Raw genomic sequence first — 21,985 nt, 5'->3', positions numbered from 1 at the left:
GTGATAAATGCACAGAAACACAAATATATACATCCATAAACTGAGTGGTGTCAGTTTTTTTCCTTAGACATCATGAGGTCAAGTCAACATTCATGACGTTCTTACAGACATTGCTTAAGGCATACCCCTTGTTTAACAGCACCTGACAAGAGCCCGCAATCCTGACCTTGACACTTCCTCCTCATGTCCACCTAAAGAGATCCTACCAAATGAGACCCAGCTTGGTTTCTTTTCTGGCTAGGCCCGAGTGCATGCCAGAATGTGAAAACTACTTGAGACATCTGTTCTGACAGATGCTTGCTTGTTTCTAAACATATGTTTCTCCAGAGAGTGCACATATGATAGAACTCTGTCTCTAATGTCTATACGCATGTTTTGTGTGTGTGTGTGTGTGTGTGTGTTGTTGTTGTTTTTTAAAGGACGAGGTCAGTCATATCATTGCAGTCATTCTGGAGATTTTAAGTAAGTAACTAACTCACTGCTCTAGTTACTTTTGTTAACTGCATATTCTACTAGTCAAAGGTTACTAAAGCACTTAAACGAACAAAAGAAAGTAATATGAAAAGAGTGTAAAGAATGAAGGAGAGAGGAATACATCAAGGGACTTGGTTCACCTGCATGTACCGCTGAGAGAGAAAGAAAATGTCCACAGTAGGCTGCTGTATTCAGCAAGCTTCCTGCTGTGTATTGATTAGCAGTGTTTCAGTTCAGCAGCGTAAGGCAGTGCCATTCCAGCCCCCTTGCCGTGTTCAGCGGTTCAGGTTTTGCTTGGTCTGCTATGCTTTGGTCTATATGTATGTGAATGAAAGAATGATAGAGTAATGGTGTTGTGTGCGTAGGAGTTTAAGCAGCAAATACTCTAAAATTACTGTCACTGTACTCAATTAATTAATTCATTATTGTACTGTATACTAATACTGTATTCAATTATTTCACTGACAAGCCTGGCATTGTTTAGATTTTTTTTATTATTATTATTTAAATATTTTACAATACTGTTGTAGCATCTTACTGGCAAATTGCAAGTAATCTTCTGCACCCCGCTCCCCAACAGCACAAACACACAGAGAAGTAAATCAGGTTTACCGTGTAAACACTCCACTCCCTGAAGGCAGGACACTTGGAGCAGTGCAGCTCAAAGAAAGGTGCTGTTAGTGAGGCTGCAGTTCATTCATACACCTATACTGCGGCAGAGAAACCTTTTACTCAGAATAACAGTTAAAATAACAGGTTGTCTAATAATAAGAAAACAGGTCTCATAAAAAGCCTGAAGAAAAACATTAGAAATATCTGGAGGGTTCCTGTTAGTTGTGCCAGGTCTAGAAATCTCCTATTTTGAGGTATTTAACCAAATCTGATTATACATCTAATGCTGTCTCTTCTATAATTAGGACATTTTTCTTACTTTTTCAGCGGCACTAGATACTCCATTTTCTTTGCTACTCAAAAAAAAATAAATAAATAAATGAATAAAGACAGTTTTATAGCATTATCAGCTGGTGTTATATTTGCACGTACCTTTAAATCTATACAAGTCATTTTCTGAAAACAGTGACCAGTCAGCAATGAAATAAATCTTTTGCTACATGTACCACAGTCAGCTAGCTACAACTCCAATAGGCTGAATTACAGGATTGAGTACAATTTTTCAGCACTGTAAAACATTTGCTGTACTGAGTGTGTAGAAAGTGGCTACAAAGAAAACAGTGCAAATTTCACTATACTGTTAACAATTCACAGTGAGCATTTGTAAATAACACACATCTACGTATATTATGAGAGATGGTGATTTAAAGGGATTTAAACCAAATCACCATATTAAAGTTTTTCAGACAAATTATACAGTAAACAGTGGCTGAGTAGGACATACATACATCATTGATGTACTGTATCATTGTTTTAATAGAAAAATAAAACACTCCAGCTAAAATGTTTTGTCTTGTCCAAGAGAACAAAGTCAGTAGTGTGTTTCAGTTTCATAAACTGATTTAAAAATATATAAAGTTCCACATTTTGTTTGAAAATGCTACATGGGGAGCCAGAAATGTGCTAGTGTGCACTCATGCTAAATTGTTATAATAGATAGATATAATAGATTGCTCTGTCTAACATAATTTATTTTAACATATTTATGTATGATAATTGTATCAATCTTAAAATGTATAAAGAAAGTGTAAGAAATTCATTCGAAAAACATTTGCAATACATTGTTTGCATTAAATGCATCTAAGTGATACAGGCCCAGACAGAGTGCTGAGTTGTTTTCGTTTTAACACTACATTCAAGTAAGGGAATGATAAATAATTCTAAGAATGACTATACAAACTACATCTAATATTAAAGTCCCAGCTGTGCCATGTGCCATCCTTGGCACTTAAGGATATAATTGGCAGTGCTTTTACTGAGAGGAAAGGGTGACAGCCTTCTTCCTTCCTCCTAACAACATTTAGTCAACTGAATGTGAACTTAAGCATTCTCATCCTGCCGTCTCAGTATATTATATGCATTTAAAAATGTGTGTGGGTGGAGGGGGGGGGGGGGGGGTGTCAAGGGAGAAATCCATATATTTGACTTACTCTACTCAAATTGCCACAATGGTGTAAGAGATGATCTACTCTTCTTATTATATATAGATTCTATTACTTTGGAAGGAAACAGGTAAAATTAAAAATTAAATGAAAATACTGAATCTTGTAAGAAAAATGCTTTATCTTTGTCTAATAAAATAAAATAAAAAAAGTAATTTTAATCAACAGTCTTTACCGAATAAAAAGGCATGTTATCATTCTGAATATTGGTCTGGCAGTGAAAATCTAAAACGATGGACATGGTACATGGTATAAACTTTCAATAGTAAGACAAAAATGGCAAGCGTTACACTATACTAAACAGGTACAAAAGCTAAGCAATGTTTTAATATGTGCGTCTTTGTGCATGTGTGCGTGTGTGTATATTCATATTTAATAGAATGGTCAGTGAGAGGGAACCATGTTCTTAATGACAGGTTCTCTGTTGAGATATGTAGCCCAGTAGACGAGGTTGAAGCTGCCAAAAAGCACAGGGAAGATGATGCGGGACATGCGGTCGATCTTGCTTACGCTGTTGAAGGTCTTCTTGCTCTCTTTAGCCACGGGCTGAGCTTTAGTGGGCTCTGCTGGAGCACTCTTGGAAACGGTGGGCAAAGTTGAATCCTTACCGATGTGGGGAGCATAGTTTGCCACAGCGACTGCATAAGCATTGTTCTTCTTCATAACAGAGCCCTCTTTTTTCTGTGGATATGTTGCTGAATTAATACATAAATCAAATCAACAAATCAATGTGTGGGAGTAAATAATAAAATTGGTGGGATAACATACCTATATAATGGTATACCATGATAAGGAAATTTAAAATGCAGAAGTTATAAATAATTATAGTTACATTTATGCAATACCAGTATGGAAAATACCACTGAGAAATGAGTTATGTGATTTTTAAAACAAGGTAGCGGACTTAAAAAAAAATTTGTTAAATATGCAGTCGCAAATCAGAAAACAGTGGTTCTTAATTGTTTCTTAAAAGCTAGAAGTATATGAATCTTAGAGCCAATTATTTAATATTTATGCCGCTGATGTGTTGTAATTTATTGTATAGTTTTTATTGTATATTTTAACTTATTTATATGTTTTTTTACATATAACTCTATGCCCAAAACCATTGGTCATCAAACCAAGATTTTTCTTTTTTTTTGGATTGTAACACCCCATGAACTATAATCTTCGCACATAGATTTTTCAAGGTGAATGAATGAATTAAAATGAATTAAAAGCACAAGATATAACAAACTCTACTTCAAATTCTATATTCAGTAATGTACACCCTGAGTAGACGGAGTAGTCACGGTTACCTTGTCATTAAGAATGCTCTTGCCATCCCAGGCCCAGCCGCGTTTGGTGAAATAGTTGACTGTTGCAAACTCAATGAGGGCAGAGAAGACAAAGGCATAGCACACAGCAATGAACCAGTCCATCGCAGTGGCATAGGCTACTTTAGGCAATGAGTTACGAGCACTGATACTCAGAGTGGTCATTGTGAGCACTGTAGTCACACCTGGGCAGACAGTAGACCGGAGATACACTCATACTTGCACTTTATACTGAACTATAAAGCTGTTTAATATTCAAAAACTTTTTTTTTTTTTTTTTTTAAAGTTTTAAAAGAAACACAGTGAAAAAATACCAAACATTTGCTTTCATAAAGCTTACACCATGAACAGAGTACAATACATTCAGCGCAACAGCAAATATCAGTGAGGGAACAAAATCACCCACCAAAAACTGTTCGAGCAGGTACTGATTCACGGTTAAGCCAGAAGGAGACCTGGGACAAAATGACAGTCATGATGCAGGGCAAGTAAGTTTGGATAACAAAGTACCCAATCTTCCTCTTCAGATGGAAATGAACTGTCATCACTGTATATTCCCCTAGAGAGAGAGAGAGAGAGAGAGCGAGATAGAGAGAGAGGGAGAGGGAGAGAGGGAGGGAGAGTGAGAGAGAGGGAGAGAGGGAGAGGGAGAGAGGGAGAGAGAGAGAGACAGAGGGAGGGAGAGAGAGAGAAAGGTGAATTATACCTATAGATTTTCAGGTATAACATGAGGAGTGATAAGTCTATGACCGACTAATGAATAAAAAAATGTAGCAGTAAGAGATACTGTACTTTACAGTTAAGGTAATTAATGTAACTAATAAGAACTCACCAGTACTGGATTTAATCGTTTCTTTGCCAACAGTTTGGCCCCTCAAGTCATACTGGTTCAACCTTGATCCGTCTGGAGCCACCTCTACTGAAAGCGTGGCATTTCGTGTCCAAACATAGGTCACCTCTGTCAGAGTATATGCATCTACACACAGCAGCAGCAGACACAGCAAAGTAAAACGACTTTAAAATGCAGAATGCATTTGTAAAGATTATCTGAACCATGATTAAGAATTTAATCATTATGATAATTATATATATTAAATAAATAAATCATATCCAAATTCAAATCATGTTAACATTCTCTGGACGGTAGGCAGTCTGGTCAAAAAAAGTATATGTAGAATAGCAGAATACATGTGAAGGGGAGGGAAGACAATATATACAGTATTCTGCATCTTTTAGCATTTACTATAATTAGTAGAGTACTGGGGGTGGGGGGAATCAAATTTGAGCTTACAGCTGCCAAACTTCAGTGGACATGAATGAGAGTCCATGGGGAAGTCCTCCAAATGCATTGGACATTCTGCCTGCACAGTCAGCCTGGACCACACACATTAAATAAAATGTATAACACCACCAGAATTAAAGAATGGTTGGTGTGCAAAGTGTAGTCTGGATACCTCATGGTGTAAAGTAGTGTCCCATTTTCCATGATCCGCAGTAATTTGTTTGGCATAGTCATGTTATGAGCCACAGACTTCTTGCCATTGTGGAAGAAAGTGTCAGGGGTCCAGATCTTACTGGCCATCAGATTATTGAGCCGTAGGATGTTCATTGGCCCGTGGAACTTCAGGCGCTCATCTGTCCAGCGCTGGCGGAAGAACACGTCCACTGTGTACTCCTGATAGTAGAACACACAGCCAGTGTTAAACAATGGATAATGCAGTAAACAGAAAAAAGAAACAAGAGTTGCTTGAAGATCAACCACCAGAATGGGGGAAAAATTTGATCTCAGTGATTCTGATTGCGGCATGATTTTTAATGCCAGACAGGCTGGTTTGAGCATTTTTATAACTGCTGATCTCCTGGGATTTTTACACACAGGGGTTTTAAAATTTACTCAGAATGGTGCAATAAAGAAAAAACATCCAGTGAGCATCAGTTCTGCGGATGGAAACGCCTTGTTGATGAGAGAGGTCAACATAGAATGACCAGGCAACCACTCTGTACAATTGTGGTGAGCAGACAAGCACCTCAGAATGCACAACACATAAACCCTTTGAGGCGGATGGGCTACAACAGCAGAAGACCACGTCGGGTTCCACTTCTGTCAGCTAAGAACAGAAAGTTGAGGCTGCAGTAGGCACAGGTTCACCAAAACTGGACAGTTTGAAGAATAGAATTTCACTGGAATGTTTCCAACATGTTGTGGACTCCATGACATGAAGAGCTGGGGCTGTTCTTGGAGCAAAGGCAGGCCCATCCCAGTATTAGTATACTGTTCCAAACAAAGTAATCAATGATTATATTTTCCCCTGCTAGTTTTCCTGCTTTCCATTCAACCATAGGTGATTTTACACTTCCAAACAAGAGGTGCAAAAGGTAGCGCAAGAGGGAGAGGAAGCAGTGTGGGTCATGTGACTTCATCTACATTGGCTCTGTAAATATAAAGGCAGCAAAAGGTAAAAGGTATAAGTCTACATAAAATTATCAAGTTTTAATAACATTGTAAAGTTAATTATTAAAATAATTATTATTCCAATGAAAACATTAACACCCCCCCCAAAAAAAAAATGTATGGTACAATACAATACATATACATACACACACACATATATATACATATATATATATATATATATATATATATATATATATATATATATATATATATATATATATATATATATATATATGTGTGTGTGTGTACGTATGTATGTGTTTAATATATATATATATATATATATATATATATATATATATATATATATATATATATATATATATATATATATATATACAGTGAGGGAAAAAAGTATTTGATCCCCTGCTGATTTTGTACGTTTGCCCACTGACAAAGAAATGATCAGTCTATAATTTTAATGGTAGGTTTATTTGAACAGTGAGAGACAGAATAACAACAAAAAAAATCCAGAAAAACGCATGTGAAAAATGTTATAAATTGATTTGCATTTTAATGAGGGAAATAGGTATTTGACCCCCTCTCAATCAGAAAGATTTCTGGCTCCCAGCTGTCTTTTATACAGGTAACAAGCTGAGATTAGGAGCACACTCTTAAAGGGAGTGCTCCTAATCTCAGCTTGTTACCTGTATAAAAGACACCTGTCCACAGGAGCAATCAATCAATCAGATTCCAAACTCTCCACCATGGCCAAGACCAAAGAGCTCTCCAAGGATGTCAGGGACAAGATTGTAGACCTACACAAGTCTGGAATGGGCTACAAGACCATTGCCAAGCAGCTTGGTGAGAAGGTGACAACAGTTGGTGCGATTATTCGCAAATAGAAGAAACACAAAAGAACTGTCAGTCTCCCTCGGCCTTGGGCTCCATGCAAGATCTCACCTCGTGAGCTTGCAATAATCATGAGAACAGTGAGGAATCAGCCCAGAACTACACGGGAGGATCTTGTCAATGATCTCAAGGCAGCTGGGACCATAGTCACCAAGAAAACAATTGGTAACACACTACGCCGTGAAGGACTGAAATCCTGCAGCGCCCGCAAGGTCCCCCTGCTCAAGAAAGCACATATACATGCCCGTCTGAAGTTTGCCAATGAACATCTGAATGATTCAGAGGACAACTGGGTGAAAGTGTTGTGGTCAGATGAGACCAAAATGGAGTTCTTTGGCATCAACTCAACTCGCCGTGTTTGGAGGAGGAGGAATGCTGCCTATGACCCCAAGAACACCATCCCCACCGTCAAACATGGAGGTGGAAACATTATGCTTTGGGGTGTTTTTCTGCTAAGGGGACAGGACAACTTCACCGCATCAAAGGGACGATGGACGAGGCCACGTACCATCAAATCTTGGGTGAGAACCTCCTTTCCTCAGCCAGGGCATTGAAAATGGGTCGTGGATGGGTATTCCAGCATGACAATGACCCAAAACACACGGCCAAGGCAACAAAGGAGTGGCTCAAGAAGAAGCACATTAAGGTCCTGGAGTGGCCTAACCAGTCTCCAGACCTTAATCCCATAGAAAATCTGTGGAGGGAGCCGAAGGTTCGAGTTGCCAAATGTCAGCCTCGAAACCTTAATGACTTGGAGAAGATCTGCAAAGAGGAGTGGGACAACATCCCTCCTGAGATGTGTGCAAACCTGGTGGCCAACTACAAGAAATGTCTGACCTCTGTGATTGCCAACAAGGGTTTTGCCACCAAGTACTAAGTCATGTTTTGCAGAGGGGTCAAATACATATTTCCCTCATTAAAATGCAAATCAATTTATAACATTTTTGACATGCGTTTTTCTGGATTTTTCTTGTTGTTATTCTGCCTCTCACTGTACAAATAAATCTACCATTAAAATTATAGAATGATCATTTCGTTGTCAGTGGGCAAACGTACAAAATCAGCAGGGGATCAAATACTTTTTTCCCTCACTGTATATATATATATATATATATATATATATATATATATATATATATTTATTTATTTATCGGTACTCACTTTTGTTGCCAGTGGTTTAGACATTAATGGTTGTGTGTTGAGTTATTTTGAGGGGACAGCAACTTTACACTGTTACACAAGCTGTACACTCACTACTTTACATTGTAGCAAAGTGTCATTTCTTCATTGTTGTCACATGAAAAGAAATAATCAAATATTCAAAAAAATGTGAGGGGTGTATACGCTGCATGTATATACATACATACATTTTATATATATATATATATATATATATATATATATATATATATATATATATATATATATATATATATATATATATATTTATTTATTTAAGTTTGTATTATATACAAGTATTTAGGCATTAATTTTTATGGATACACAAAGCACCGAATAGAACTACAGTCCTAAAGAATCATAAAAACTCCCTTTCACTGCACCTTGTGGTTTCTGTTACTTGCTGTCTTTAGACATATTGTTTTACTTGTGTTTACTTTTGATCAAAGTGTTTTTATTAGACATTACAGATCTTACTCGTGCTCCCACTGTGTATCAGCGCGTCTATACCACGCGTGAGGAGCAACACGGCCTCATTACTAACGGAGCAAGCGCACAAATACACCATATAATGAAAATAAACTTAAATTAAACTAAACCTTTTAAGCAACTTGCACCAGTTTCACCAAGCCCTTGCACACAGTGGAGCATGTTGGATATAAACATAAGTTTGTGCTCGTACAGCACTTTTTGATTTCTGCGGTGTTTAATATAAAATGCACCCCTGCCTTAGAGGACTTTCTTCCTCAGTCACTTGACGATTTCACCTCCGTCTGATGGTGACGGAGTTCATGTTGGGAATAAAAGGTAACGTTGACAAACAATAAACTGAAGAAAAGTCATTGTCGGTGACTCTGGGTACTAAGGTTTAAATTCATTTAGAATATTTGTCATATCTCTCTCTCCCCGCTCTCATTTGAGTGCCAGTAACACTTATAATCTCAGAATCCCTTCGAGGCAACAGGTTACTTGGCAAGAACCCCAATGACAGAAGAAAGAAGTAGTTACTACAACAAAAATGAAAGAGTAATGGGCCACAGTGTAATGTCTGTGGATAGTCATGTATACCCCATTGAGCTCAAAGGGCAAGAGGTGTCTCTGCCAGAGGCAAATGTCAGAGAACGCCATTTAGACCAGGCCTGCAGCATGAGAGATACCTCCTATTTTCCTTCAGTCAGCTCTAGCATAGAGACATACAGAAACCTCACTATATGCACAATAAATTAGAATAGTGCAAGTGTCAATGTCAGACACTTCAATCTGGTTCCAGAAGTCATTACAGAAAATAAAGTAAGTGATGAGACCAAAAGATAGACCATTTAATCACGCTAAGCCCACATATTCACAATGCTTAATTTATGTCCTGTCAGCACTATATACACACTGATCAGCCATAACATTAAAACCACTGATAGGTGATGTGAATAACATTGAATATCTCATTACAATGGTGCCTATCAAGGAGCAGGATATATTAGGCAGCAAGTGAAAAGTCAGTTCTCAAAGCTGATGTGTTGGAAACAGGAAAAATGGGCAACCGTAAGGATCTGAGTGACTTTGACAACATCAAATTATGATGGCTAGACAACTCGATCAGAGCATCTGCAAAACAGCAGGTGTTTTTTTGGGGGTGTTCCCTGTATGCAGAGGTTAGTACCTACCAAATGTGGTCCATCTGTGATCCAAAGTGGTGCAAAGTGGTCATCTTTAAACTTCACATGGAAGGACAACTAGTGAATTAGCCAGGCCTGGATTAACACAGTGGTGCACTAGGGTGACCTGACTTGAAGTTTCTCCACCTCACACTTTACATGTAAAAATGTGAAATTTACTATGGTTATAAAGACCATAGATTTACATGAACTTATAGCTAAAGTACAGGCTTACTACACTTATTACAGAAAAATGTAAGACCCAACCAAAAAACCTGACACCACACAAAGACATGGGCCTATGGCATCTTAGCCCTTACTGATGCTCAAATCTGAATGCAATTCACATGCCAATGCAAATGTCATGCTAAATATCATTATTTCCATCATAAACAGCCTGTATTAGGACTACATGCAAAACCATTAAAGAGTATGTCTAAACAATCATTGCACACATGTACCACATGAGCTAAGCCCAAGAAAGACTGTTGCAAGCAACATATCAACAGCTGAATTCAACATCACAGAGACGCACAGCAGCAAAACAGTGAAACTTACACAGCAGCAAATCAAGATCAAGAACTTGCAAATGCCTTGGTGGAAGAGTGGGGTAACATCTCACAGCAAGAACTGACAAATCTGGTGCAGTCCATGAGGACGAGATGCACTGTAGTACTAAAGCAGCTGGTGGCCACACCAGATACTGATTGTTACTTTTGATACTGATATTATGTCTCAGTTGATTAATCTTTTTATGTTAATACAAATATTTACAAGTCCCACCGGGGCCATGTGTGTGCGGAGTTTGCATGTTCTCCCTGTAATCCTCCGGTTACTCAGGTTTCCTCCCCCAGTCCAAAGATATGCATGGTAGGCTGATTGGCATGTCGAAAGTGTCCGTAGTGTATGAACTGGTGTGTGAGTGTGTGCGAGTGTGTGCCCTGCGATGGACTGGCACCCTGTCCAGGGTGTACCCCGCCTTGTGCCCGATGTTCCCTGGGATGGGCTCCAGGTTCCCCTTGATCCTGAAAAGGAGTAAGAGGTAGAACATGGATGGATGGATGGAAATATTTACACAGTTAAGAAATTTGCTTTAAATACAAGCAGTTGAATGTGAGAGGTCGTTTCTTTTTTGCTGTGTATATTAACTGATAATTTTGTATCTGTTTGCATCTCTTTCTATAAATAATGTATATAGAAAATATGACAAATATTTTAAAGGTCTAGTTGTTATCTTAATCATTTGGTGCCCCTCAGTACTGGTGCTCCAGGGCACCTGCCAAATCCCATATATGGATAATCCAGCCAAGGAACCAGCAACAGGGCCATATGGGCACCCAAGGGTCATTGATGCGTGTGTGGAGCAAAGGCTAGCAGCTAGCCTGTCTGGTCCAATCCCAAAGAAGAGCTACTGTAGCACAAATTGCTGGAAAAGTTAATGCTGGCTATGATAAAAAAAAAGGTGTCAGAACACAGACTGCATCACAGCTTGCTGCATATTTGGCCCATGCTGACTCCTGTTCACTGCCGAAAGCGCCTACAATGGGCACCTCAGCATCAGAACTAGACCATGGAGCAAACGTGGTCTGATGAATCACAATTTCTTTTACATGATGAGGACAGCCGATTGTGTGTGTGCATCGCTTACCTGGGGAAGAGATGGCACCAGGATGCACTATGGGAAAAAGGGAAGCTAAGAGAGGCAGTGTGATGCCATGGGCAATGTTCTTCTGGGAAACCTTGGGTCCTGGCATTCATGTGGATGCTACTTTGACAAGTACCACCTACTGAAATGTTGTTGCAGATCAAGTACACCTCTTCATGTCAATGGCAGTGGCCTCTTTCAGCAGAATAATGCGCCCTGCCACACTGCAAAAATTACTCAGGAATGGTTTGAGGAACATGACAAAGAGGTCAAGGTGTTGACTTGACCTACAAATTCCCCAGATCTCAATCCGATTGAGCATCTGTAGGATGTGCTGGACAAACAAGTCAAATACAAGGAGGCCCCACCTCTCAACTTACAGGACTTAAATGATCTATTGCTAACATCTTGGCGTCAGATACCACAGCACACCTTCAGAGGTCTCGTGGAGTCCATGCCTTGACGGCTCAGAGCTGTTTTGGTGGCACAAAGGAGACCTACACAATATTAGGCAGGTGGTTTTAATGTTATGGCTGATCGGTGTATGTCATACATGTATCTTGACCTGCACACTGTATTTTGGCTCTGATAACAATAAAGATACACTTGCCTTGACTATTTTCCCTTACCTCAATATAGCTTGCTGCTAGTCTCGGGTACATGATAAAAAATATTCATGATATCCTGATACTTGGTCCTGGCACAGAACGGCTGACAGTATCATGCTCAGCTCCACTCATTGGCTGGGTGACTGTTCTTCTGGCTACTGCTTGGATTTATTTTGCAACCAAACCAGAATTTTTACTCTTAACTACATTTCACTGACATGAAGATACCAGTGTGTAATGCTTATTGGCTGCATTGGATGCATGTTTGGTGCATAGTCCCAGTGAAGGAACTGTTTGTGTCAGGCCATAATAAGCAAAGATCAAATGCAGCAGAAGGGTGTCTATTATTGAGTTTCAGCAGTATGAGATGCGAGCCCATCTGGTGCTTATATTCAGTCTCTGTCCATAATTAATATTATATACTGGTGCATCTCAAAAAATTGGAATATCGTGGAAAAGTTCCTTTTTTTCCATAAATTTATTTAAAAAGTGGAACTTTCATATATTCTAGATTCATTACACATAAAGTGAAATATTTAAATCTTTTTTGTTTTAATCTTGATGATTACGGCTTACAGCTCATGGAAATCAAAAATCCAGTATCTCAAAATATTAGAATCCAAGTTGCATACCACAAAATGTTCCTGTAAATTTCAGAATTCATTCTGTTGCTACCATCATGAGTTACATCATCAATAAAGATTAGTGAGCCTGTTCCAGAAGCAGCCATGCAAGCCCAAACCATGACACTACCTCCACCATGTTTCACAGATGAACTTGGATCCTGAGAAGATCTTTTCTTTCTCCACACTTTGGTAGAGGTTAATCTTGGTTCCAGAATTGTTGTGGCTCATCTCTGTACTTCTTTGAGAATTCCAATCAGGCTTTCCAATTCCTACTGCTGCTGAGTGGTATGCTGGGCAGCCTTCTTCCAATGGTGGATTATGATACCTTCACTCCTGCCCTGTGGAGGTTGTTGCTGATGTCACTGACTGTTGTTTTGGGGGGTGTTCACAGCTCTCACAATGTTTCTGTCATCAGCTGTTGTTGTTTTCCTTGGCAAAACCATTCAGTGTCTGTTGCTCAGTACATCAGTGGTTTCTTTCTTTTTCTGGATATTCCAAATTGTTGTATTGGCTATGTACAATGATTCTGTAATGCCTCTGATCTTCCCTCTTTCTCATCTTTAAAATGGCTTGCTTTTTCCCCATAGACAGCTCTCTGATCTTCATGTTGGCTTATCCTTTTTAACACCAAATGCAGTCTTCACAGGTGAAACTGAAGGCTAAAACCAAGAGTAGATGTTCAGAGGTATTTATTGTTTAAATAATCGATCTAACAGGACACACCTGGGTAACTAGAAACACCTGTCAGTCACATGTTCCAATATTTTTGCTTACCTATTGTCACAAACCTAAGCAGGAGCGGGCGGCAGGTATAGAGCGTCGTATCGGGAAGTACAAGAAACGTAGTCGTAGGACAGGCAAAGGTCAAGCGATCGGTGCGAGCAACACAAACGGGGTCAGGCAGAGAGTGTAGTCGAAACCGGAAACAAGGGTCGAGGATCACGAGAAGACAAACAAACTAGAACGGCTTGGTAACGCAGAGAAACGAGTTGACTGAGCGTATACTTTGCATAGATTCTGGGTGAATGACTTCCCAAAGTACTAGCGGTGAGAGTGTGTGTGTGTGATTGGTGCCAGGTGTGTCTGATCAGAACTCCGGGGATGGTGAGCGCATGCGTGCATGAGAAGTGAGTGTTGCATCTTGGGAATTTGAGTTCTGATCTGACTGAGCTGTGACACCTATAAATTGGATGGTCTGATACTAAATGTACTATGTTCTATGTCATTTAACACATCTACATATATATACCAGAAAATAAAATCTGAAATTTTATCTCTCTTCTCATATTCATCTTTTGATCGCAAACCTAAATGACTTTAGTCTACAGCAAAAACAACCGAGTTGGCCTTGCCATTCCAATACTTTCAAAGGGGACTGTACAGTATGGTACTGTGCAAAAGTTTTTCAACAAAAATGAAAATGTTAAAGAAAAATCTTTGTAAGTCATTAAAGAAAGTAACATATTACATAATAGACCATTTTTCAGACAAAAATTAATGCAGGTGATTAAGAATTACCTGCAAAAACAGAAGCAAGTGTGAGAGCAAATGTCTCCAGAAGAACTAGGCAGGTTCTCCTAGATGCTTATAAGATCTGACCAGCAAGTGTTCTCATGAAAATTTGTATGAAGTGTACCTGAGAGTACTGATGCATTTTAAAGGCAAAGAGGTGTCATGCCGAATACAGACTTTGTTTAGTTTAGTTATTAAGTTCTCATATTTGAGTTCCAAATTTAAGGTCATATTCATAGTTGACTTAATATGCACTGTGCATAGTGAGAGGTTAATACTGAAATTGCCCATATTTGTGTTCAGACCTCAGACATTGCACTAATCAGAAAGTTATAAGTGAGTTGCACATGTGGGGAGGAGTTTGCGGAAAAAAAAGTTTGCAGTGGTTGCGAGGTTAACATAATTATCATGACTAGGATCATTTCCATGTACTAATCATGACAATCAGCCTTAATATATTCACAATATATTAGACTATTATTACATATTTATTTAAATATTTGCCTTCGTCTCATTTGCATATAATCACATTACCAAAATTTGTATTTGGTCCTTGTATAGTCTTTGGAATTTATGTCACATCTTATTGCAACTGACAGAAAAGGAACTAATGCTTTGTAGTTGGCATTTTCTATACCCCAATTCTAAACTTAAAGGAAAATGCTTGTTTTTAAATTATTTATTATAAATATTTAAAGGAAGAGAGTGAAATGGTTTTCTGGAAAAGCTTTTAGGCACGTAGCAGAAATCAGTGCTATGAATAGTCAACAAAAAGTGAGAGAGATGGAGACAGGATAAGAGATACAGAAAATAATACAGAAATACATACACAATATTGAGACACACACGTGATTACTGTCAAGAAAGAAAAAGAAGATGAAAAATTACTACATTCTCACATTTTCCTCTAATGCTGGCCTAAACTGGTCACTTAAAAATCAAGCTGTACCTCTGTTGATTTGATTCTAGACACAAATGAACAACTGCCCAAAAGCTATACACTAGAAAAATCTGACAACCTCTGAGTACTCTTGATAGGCAATGATGTAATTGAGGCATAGCTAGGGGGTAGATTTCAGAAATTTAAATCCCCTGAAATATTTTCCAGTTTCAAATGTTTATTCGAAGATGATTAAAATAACACAAATACAGTGCAGCACATTTTATACACAGTCCCCTAAGAAAGTATTGAAACAACAAGGCCAGTTCTTTTGATTTTGCTATACACTGAAGACATTTAGGTTTGAGATCAAAAGATTAATATATAGATCAGATAGATCAGAATTTCAGCATTCATTTCATGATATTTACATAGAGGTGTTGAACAACTTAGAACAAAGCACCTTTTTTTTTTAACCCACCCATTTTTCAAGAGATCAAAAATATTGGAACGTGTAACTGAGGCCTTTCTTGTTGCTCAGGTGTGCCTTGTTAACTTGATTGTTTAAACAATTAATAGCTCTGAATGTCTACTCTTGGTTCGAGCCCTTGAGTTTTGCCTATGAAGACTGCATTTGTTGTAAAAAAGGATAAAAAAATCAAAGACCCGAAAGCTGTCTATGGGAGAAAAGAAAGTTATGTCAAAGCAGAGAAAAGAGCTTAGATAATAGCATTGAAAATAGAATTAATCAGGGCCATTGCACAAGCATCGGGCATAGCCAATACAAAGAAAAGGAAAAGAAAAGGAAAGAAACCACTGGTGTACTAAGAACCAGACATGGAACAGGTTGGCCAAGGAAAACAACCGCAGTTGATGACAAACACTGTGAGAGCTGTGAGGACAATCCCCAAAACAACAGTCAGTGACATCAACAACAACCAGGGTAGAGCTGAAGGTATTATAATCCACTGTTCAAAGATGACTTCAAGAGCAAAAATATAGACAATGACCCAAAACACACTGCCACATCAACAAAGGATTTCATCATGGGGAAAAAAGTAAAAGGTTTTAGACTGGCCAAGTCAATCACCAGAACTTATCCCAACTGAGCATGCATCCACCTCTTATTTGATGGTTTGTTGATTAATTACTTTGATTGCTTTTTTTGGCTAGCAATGGCTATGCTAAGAAACAGGATTAACTGACTGGAACTGTAAATTTTTTCCCCTTTTCTTTTTGACAGCAAACAAGCTGCACTCTGAGTACAGAGATAGGAAGGTGACAGCCTGCAAAGTACTAAAGGGTTACTGTAGGAGATGTGCAGATCTATTTTTATAAGATAAAATGTCATTTCCTCCCTATTACTAGCATCTAGTATTTTAATGATTTTCATCAGAACTGTCATAAAATAATTTTATGGCAATTATATTACTATGGCCAGACTGGTTGCCTATTATTTCCATAAATTATTAAATAGCAAATTTGTGTCATCACCACTTACTACTGTCTGACATCCACCCAAAATGCATGAGCCTGTCACACTTCTCAGTTTAACTGTACAAATTGCCTGGTGATTTTATTTCTCATATTTTCTTACCCACCACTGCGGCCACTTATTTTCAAATTACTTGTCCTCCTGGCTTACTGACACATTTCATGAAGACAGGAAAAAGATGGATTGTCTTCCACTCCTTCCCCAACATGGCTGTTTGCATCCTCTTTTATAAATACTCTGTTTAAATATCCAATTACCTGATTCTGGGTTCTGCTATTAAGTGTCCCTTATCAATGTAACTCACAATATTGTAAAAGCACAGTAATACTACCGCTGAATACTATTCAGTAATGCAACGAGGAGATTCAAACACATAAATGCTCTACAGCTGAAATACACCACTGGATCAAGAGGAGCAGAAAAAATTGAGGTCTTAGAGCTCAGATGCCCTCCAGTGTATGAAGGGGTCAGTGAGTACCAGTGTACAGACAATACCTTGTTTTCATGGAAACCTCTATTCTACTTTAAATATTTGAAAAGCATACAAAGCCTGTGAAACAAATTAAAATGGGGTTCTGGAAATGCTTTTAGGCATGTAGCAAGAGTCAGTGCTATTAACAGAAAACAGAGTGGGATCATGAAACAAACAGGGAGACAGGGTATCAGAAAGTGGAATAATACAGAAAGACATATACGATATCAAGACACAACATGTGATTATTGACAGAAAAGGATATTTTACCATGTCTGCATCCGATACTGGCCCAAAACTGGTCACGTATATATCAGTCTTTACCTCTGTCACTCGATCTACAAAAAAAATTTGCAATAAACTCATAATCAGTGACAATGGGAAGCTGGGAAACTAGGAAGCAGAGCAATGTTGTATCATTATTAACCTGGAGCACACACTGACTAAGTCATGACATTAAACGAAAAACCTACATAAAGTGTCTGAGTGTCATAGTTCTGGTTACCATAAGCCAATAGAATAACTTCAGTTCATGTTTTGATCTAGTGCAGGGGTGTCCAATCTTATCCGGAAAGTGCTTGTGTGGGTGCAGGTTTTCATTCCAACCAAGCAGAAGCCACACCTGAGTCTACTGAAAGCCAAGATCAACTGATCAAACAGTTGGAATCAGCTGTGGCTCCTGCTTGGTTGGAATGAAAATCTGCACCCACACCAGCCCTTTGTGGATAAGAGTGGACACCCCTGATTCAGTGACTGCAAAAGTGAGCCATCATGCCCTGTCAATGGGTACACTGTCATTCTGGAAGAGACTATTCCCATTAAAATAGAAATGTTTCATCATAGGTAAAAGGATGATCAGTCAGAATAATATTGTATTGATTTGCAGAACCATGCCAGCAAATGCCCCCCAAAGCATACCAGAGCCTTCACATTTTTCTTCACCTATCTGTACCTCTGCATTGATTTTGTGTGTGTGTGTGTGTGTGTGTGTGTGTGTGTGTGTGTGTGTGTGTGTGTGTGTGTGTGTGCGTGCGCGCGTATGTGTGTTTTGCGTGTGTGTGTGCGCATGCCTATGCATGCAAATGTTTGTATTTTTAATAACAAATAAAAAAGACTCACCCAATTATTTTTGAATGCTACAGTGATTGCAATCAATGTTGAGCATGTTTTGATATGTAGTCACAGCAAGATTCATAGAAATTCCTATGACTATTATCTAATTGTAGGAAGAACTTCAAAACCAAGTCAGGGTTAATAATGATAATCCGGGCTTTCGTGTTTTATTCTGCTCTTTGTTTGTTTTCTGAGAATACAATGACAATACATTAAAGCTTCGTATAGACATTTAAATAAAATTCACATAGATAACACACAAACAGAGACCAGAAATTTATCAGCTTAAGCTTGATTTCAGTGAATGCACTGTAGATTATATGTACTACATGCTAAATTGCAAAAAAAAGAAGAAGAAGAAGAAAAAAAATAGAATTGGCATAGATCCTACAAATCTCAAGTACAGTACTTGAAGGATGAACAAATTTCTTCCAAAAATTCCCTAAATTGGTGTTTTGATAATGGTGGTAACGATAATGTCTAACAAATTAGCCAAATCTGTTATGATCCTCCATAGGTGTTCAATTTGGTTGAGATCTGAGGACTGCATATCATATTATTTACATAGTTTTCATACTTGTCAAACCATTCATTAAGCCCTGGTGTCCTGCCAATGGACACATATATATTGCCACCCTGGATGAGACCCCGGATGAGAAATGTTTCATCATAGGATGACCTTTCCCTCCTAAGATAGCAAGTGGAACCAAACCATTACAGCAAAATGACCCTAAAGCATAACAAACTCCCTAGTTGTAAAGGTCACTCATTCATTCATGTCCTCTTCTGTTGTTGTATAACACATGTGCACTCCTAATTACTAAAGGATGACTCCTGTGCTTTGTGCACCACTGAACTCTCAAATATGCATGTCTTCATAATGAGGGGCTTATGCATTGCAAACTGTAATACCTCTCTCGCTGTATAATTATTGCTGTCAGACTGATCAAGCCCAGCATTCACATTCTCAGTCCCTTGAAGAGCAGTTCTTATCTGTTGCTCTTCTGTGCTAAGGCATCACAGTCACTGAATGTGTCCTTTCAAGAACACCATATTTATTGATGTCTTTCCTACAGATCTAAATGTAGATGTCACTTTAGACACTGTTCCTATTGAAACACGGCCAGTAGAGGAGTCTTTCCAACTGAAATCCCATTATTTGTCCCAATAATGAACTTAGTCACTTTTTCTCTTGCCATCTTAATCCAAAATCGAGGTGAACCTCACCTACTCAGCATTTTTAAACATGTAACAGAACATGGGAGGCTACTTGTTATTTGGGGTTAATTGTATCATGTGGTAAACCTGTCTGGAAGCATATGCACTCGTTTTTCAACTTGTTTATTCACGTTGTTCCTATAATTTGTCACCTTAATGTCCATACAAGTTAATTTAATCATTTTATATATATATATATATATATATATATATATATATATATATATATATATATAAATTTTGTACAGGAAGTTCCATTTAGGTTCAGTTTGAAACTGATGTATCCTCAAGCATTTATTAATTTACAAGTTGCATCATATGAATTCTAAAGTATTTGTACAATCATTAAACGTGTGCGGTCATATAGGATAAATATAGAACACAGAATAATAGAAGGTCATATAGAATAATTAGGGATCTCTAAAGTCATATGGCTTGCACAGTGCAACAAACACATTTGATTAAACAGTTTGATCTGTAGGCTACAGATATATCAGGTGAGCTACCAGTCTATAGTAGTAGTCACTTTAAGTGCAATGTCACTCACCTCCAAGACCCGGTCTCAGCCTGTTATCATAGCCATCCAGCAGTCGGTCCAGGATCCTTGTAAAAAGTGTGATGTTGTTTTTAAAAGCCTCTGACCCAGACACATCTGATTTTGACCTTCATATATTGGAAAGAAAAACACACTATTAAACATTCATACACTCTCAACAGCACTGTCTCCAACATCTCAGCCCTTCTTATATAAGTAATAAAGGATGAAACATCTGTCAATAGCACTAACATGGGCAATCTGTTCTCAGTTTATCCAGTACACATAAGATGCATAGACAGACTGATGCAATACAATTCAGAAACAAGTGATTTGATTGAGCACAATTTACAACTGCTAAATATGGCCAGGGTTACCTCCTTTAGCACGCTCCTATTTTACAGAAGAGAGGGATACTTCATTTTTCATCTTATATCAAGTCACATTCAATTATATATGCATTTATTAATTAATCATTATGCCAGTCCCCCAAGACCAAAAAGACTGCACTCACCTTGTCTGCCAGACTCCATTTAACATCAAGTAGATCAAGAATCCATAGGAACGAATATATCGGCCATACATTTCTGAACAGGACCTGAAAATAAGGAAAAATCAGTTAAATGATTTCAAAGAGGCACACATGGGAAGTAGGTAGGTGAAGGCAACGTTACTCATATCATGAGACGTCATCACTCACATACACACACACACACACACACACACACAGGAACGCAAAAACAAAACCCACAGGCTATAAACCAGACTGATTTATGGCTAATTCAGATTAAAACGCAGCAAGATCATCAGTTACATAGGCTTTAAAAAGGATTGTAATTTTATTAAATGCATTGCTTGTGATGACTTCCAACGCACAGTGTGCACTGTTCCCAGTTTAAAGTGGTCTTAGTTAAGCATTTAATTTCTCTTCCAGTGTGAGCTATAAAATTTCACATCCAGAAATTAAATCTGACGCCATCTGTTCCCTTCAAATCCGATGTTTGTTTACTAAAACTAAAAAGATAAGTCAACTCTCACAGTGTTGAACAAGGAGTTTTACCTGCCGAGGACTGAGGAGCGTCTCTCCTCGCTTCTGCACAGGAGAATCTGATGAGGGAAGATGTGCGCACGGACGCAACTGTTTCACGGCCGTAAAGTCCTTCCTCTATCTTAGTATAGTTGTTTTTAATCCCAAACCAGCTCGGGCGTATTCCCGCTTTCCCACAGAGCCCACCTGTAAGCAACCGCCGCGCGCGGGAACGAGGACAGTGCAGAGTGCTCGCGCTCGAGAGCCACGAGACACACGCGCTCGGTCCTAAACGCGCGCGCGCGCGCACTCTCTCTCTCTCTCTCTCTCTCTCTCACGCACACACACACGTTTCTCCTACTATTTACCTGTGGCCCTTCCTTTGACATAATTATTGCTTAGCTAATTAATGTTATGTTACACCTAAAGCTAACCCTAACCTTAACCTCACCGGTGAATCGCCGTCAGTCACCTGACACAGAAGCGTTCAACGTTGATATCCGACGCTGATTCAACGTCAAAATGCACATAGCCTATGGTTATGGTTTACCGTCAAATCAACGTTGAAAACCTCGCTGAAAATGCACTTTTATTCTGCTCCGTTTCAACCATTCAATAATTATCTATAAATTATGCCTATTATAATCTAATAAATCGGAATTTCAGTGATGTAGCTAGTTTACATATATGCCGATTATGAAATTGCCGAAACTGTATTTAACCCTCGAATTATGTTGAAAAAACGTTACAACCATTAGCCTATGTTATGGGTCAAAATGTCTTCCACAGTTTAAATACACACAAAAACAGCA

The 21,985-nt window shown here is 38.5% G+C and overlaps 1 protein-coding gene across 1 annotated transcript; it reads right to left on the bottom strand.

Moving 5' to 3' along the window:
• Positions 1 to 973: 973 nt before the first annotated feature.
• gabra2a (gamma-aminobutyric acid type A receptor subunit alpha2a) lies at positions 974 to 21,605 on the bottom strand. Its single transcript, XM_017463215.3, has 10 exons — positions 21,207 to 21,605; positions 20,661 to 20,744; positions 20,159 to 20,274; positions 17,551 to 17,618; positions 5,359 to 5,579; positions 5,196 to 5,278; positions 4,737 to 4,880; positions 4,311 to 4,463; positions 3,887 to 4,089; positions 974 to 3,269 (listed from the first exon to the last, which is right to left on the bottom strand). The coding sequence occupies exons 2-10, from the start codon at positions 20,729 to 20,731 to the stop codon at positions 2,973 to 2,975; spliced, it is 1,356 nt and encodes a 451-aa protein (XP_017318704.1). The 5' UTR covers positions 20,732 to 20,744; positions 21,207 to 21,605; the 3' UTR covers positions 974 to 2,972.
• Positions 21,606 to 21,985: the final 380 nt, after the last annotated feature.

Source organism: Ictalurus punctatus, chromosome 3 (assembly GCF_001660625.3).
Source record: "Ictalurus punctatus breed USDA103 chromosome 3, Coco_2.0, whole genome shotgun sequence".
In the NCBI taxonomy this organism is placed as follows: Eukaryota; Metazoa; Chordata; class Actinopteri; order Siluriformes; family Ictaluridae; genus Ictalurus; species Ictalurus punctatus.
Note: the sequence above shows the minus strand (reverse complement) of the source record. Positions and strands in the feature narration are given on the sequence as shown.

Coding starts and splice junctions, on each gene's coding strand:
- gabra2a (XM_017463215.3), bottom strand. CDS start 20,731: ATGTATGGCCGATATATTCGTTCCTATGGATTCTTGATCTACTTGATG. Junction 4,881..5,195: donor TCCACTGAAGTTTGGCAGCT/GTAAGCTCAAAT, acceptor TGCTGTGTGTAG/ATGCATATACTCTGACAGAG. Junction 3,270..3,886: donor AGAGCATTCTTAATGACAAG/GTAACCGTGACT, acceptor ACATATCCACAG/AAAAAAGAGGGCTCTGTTAT.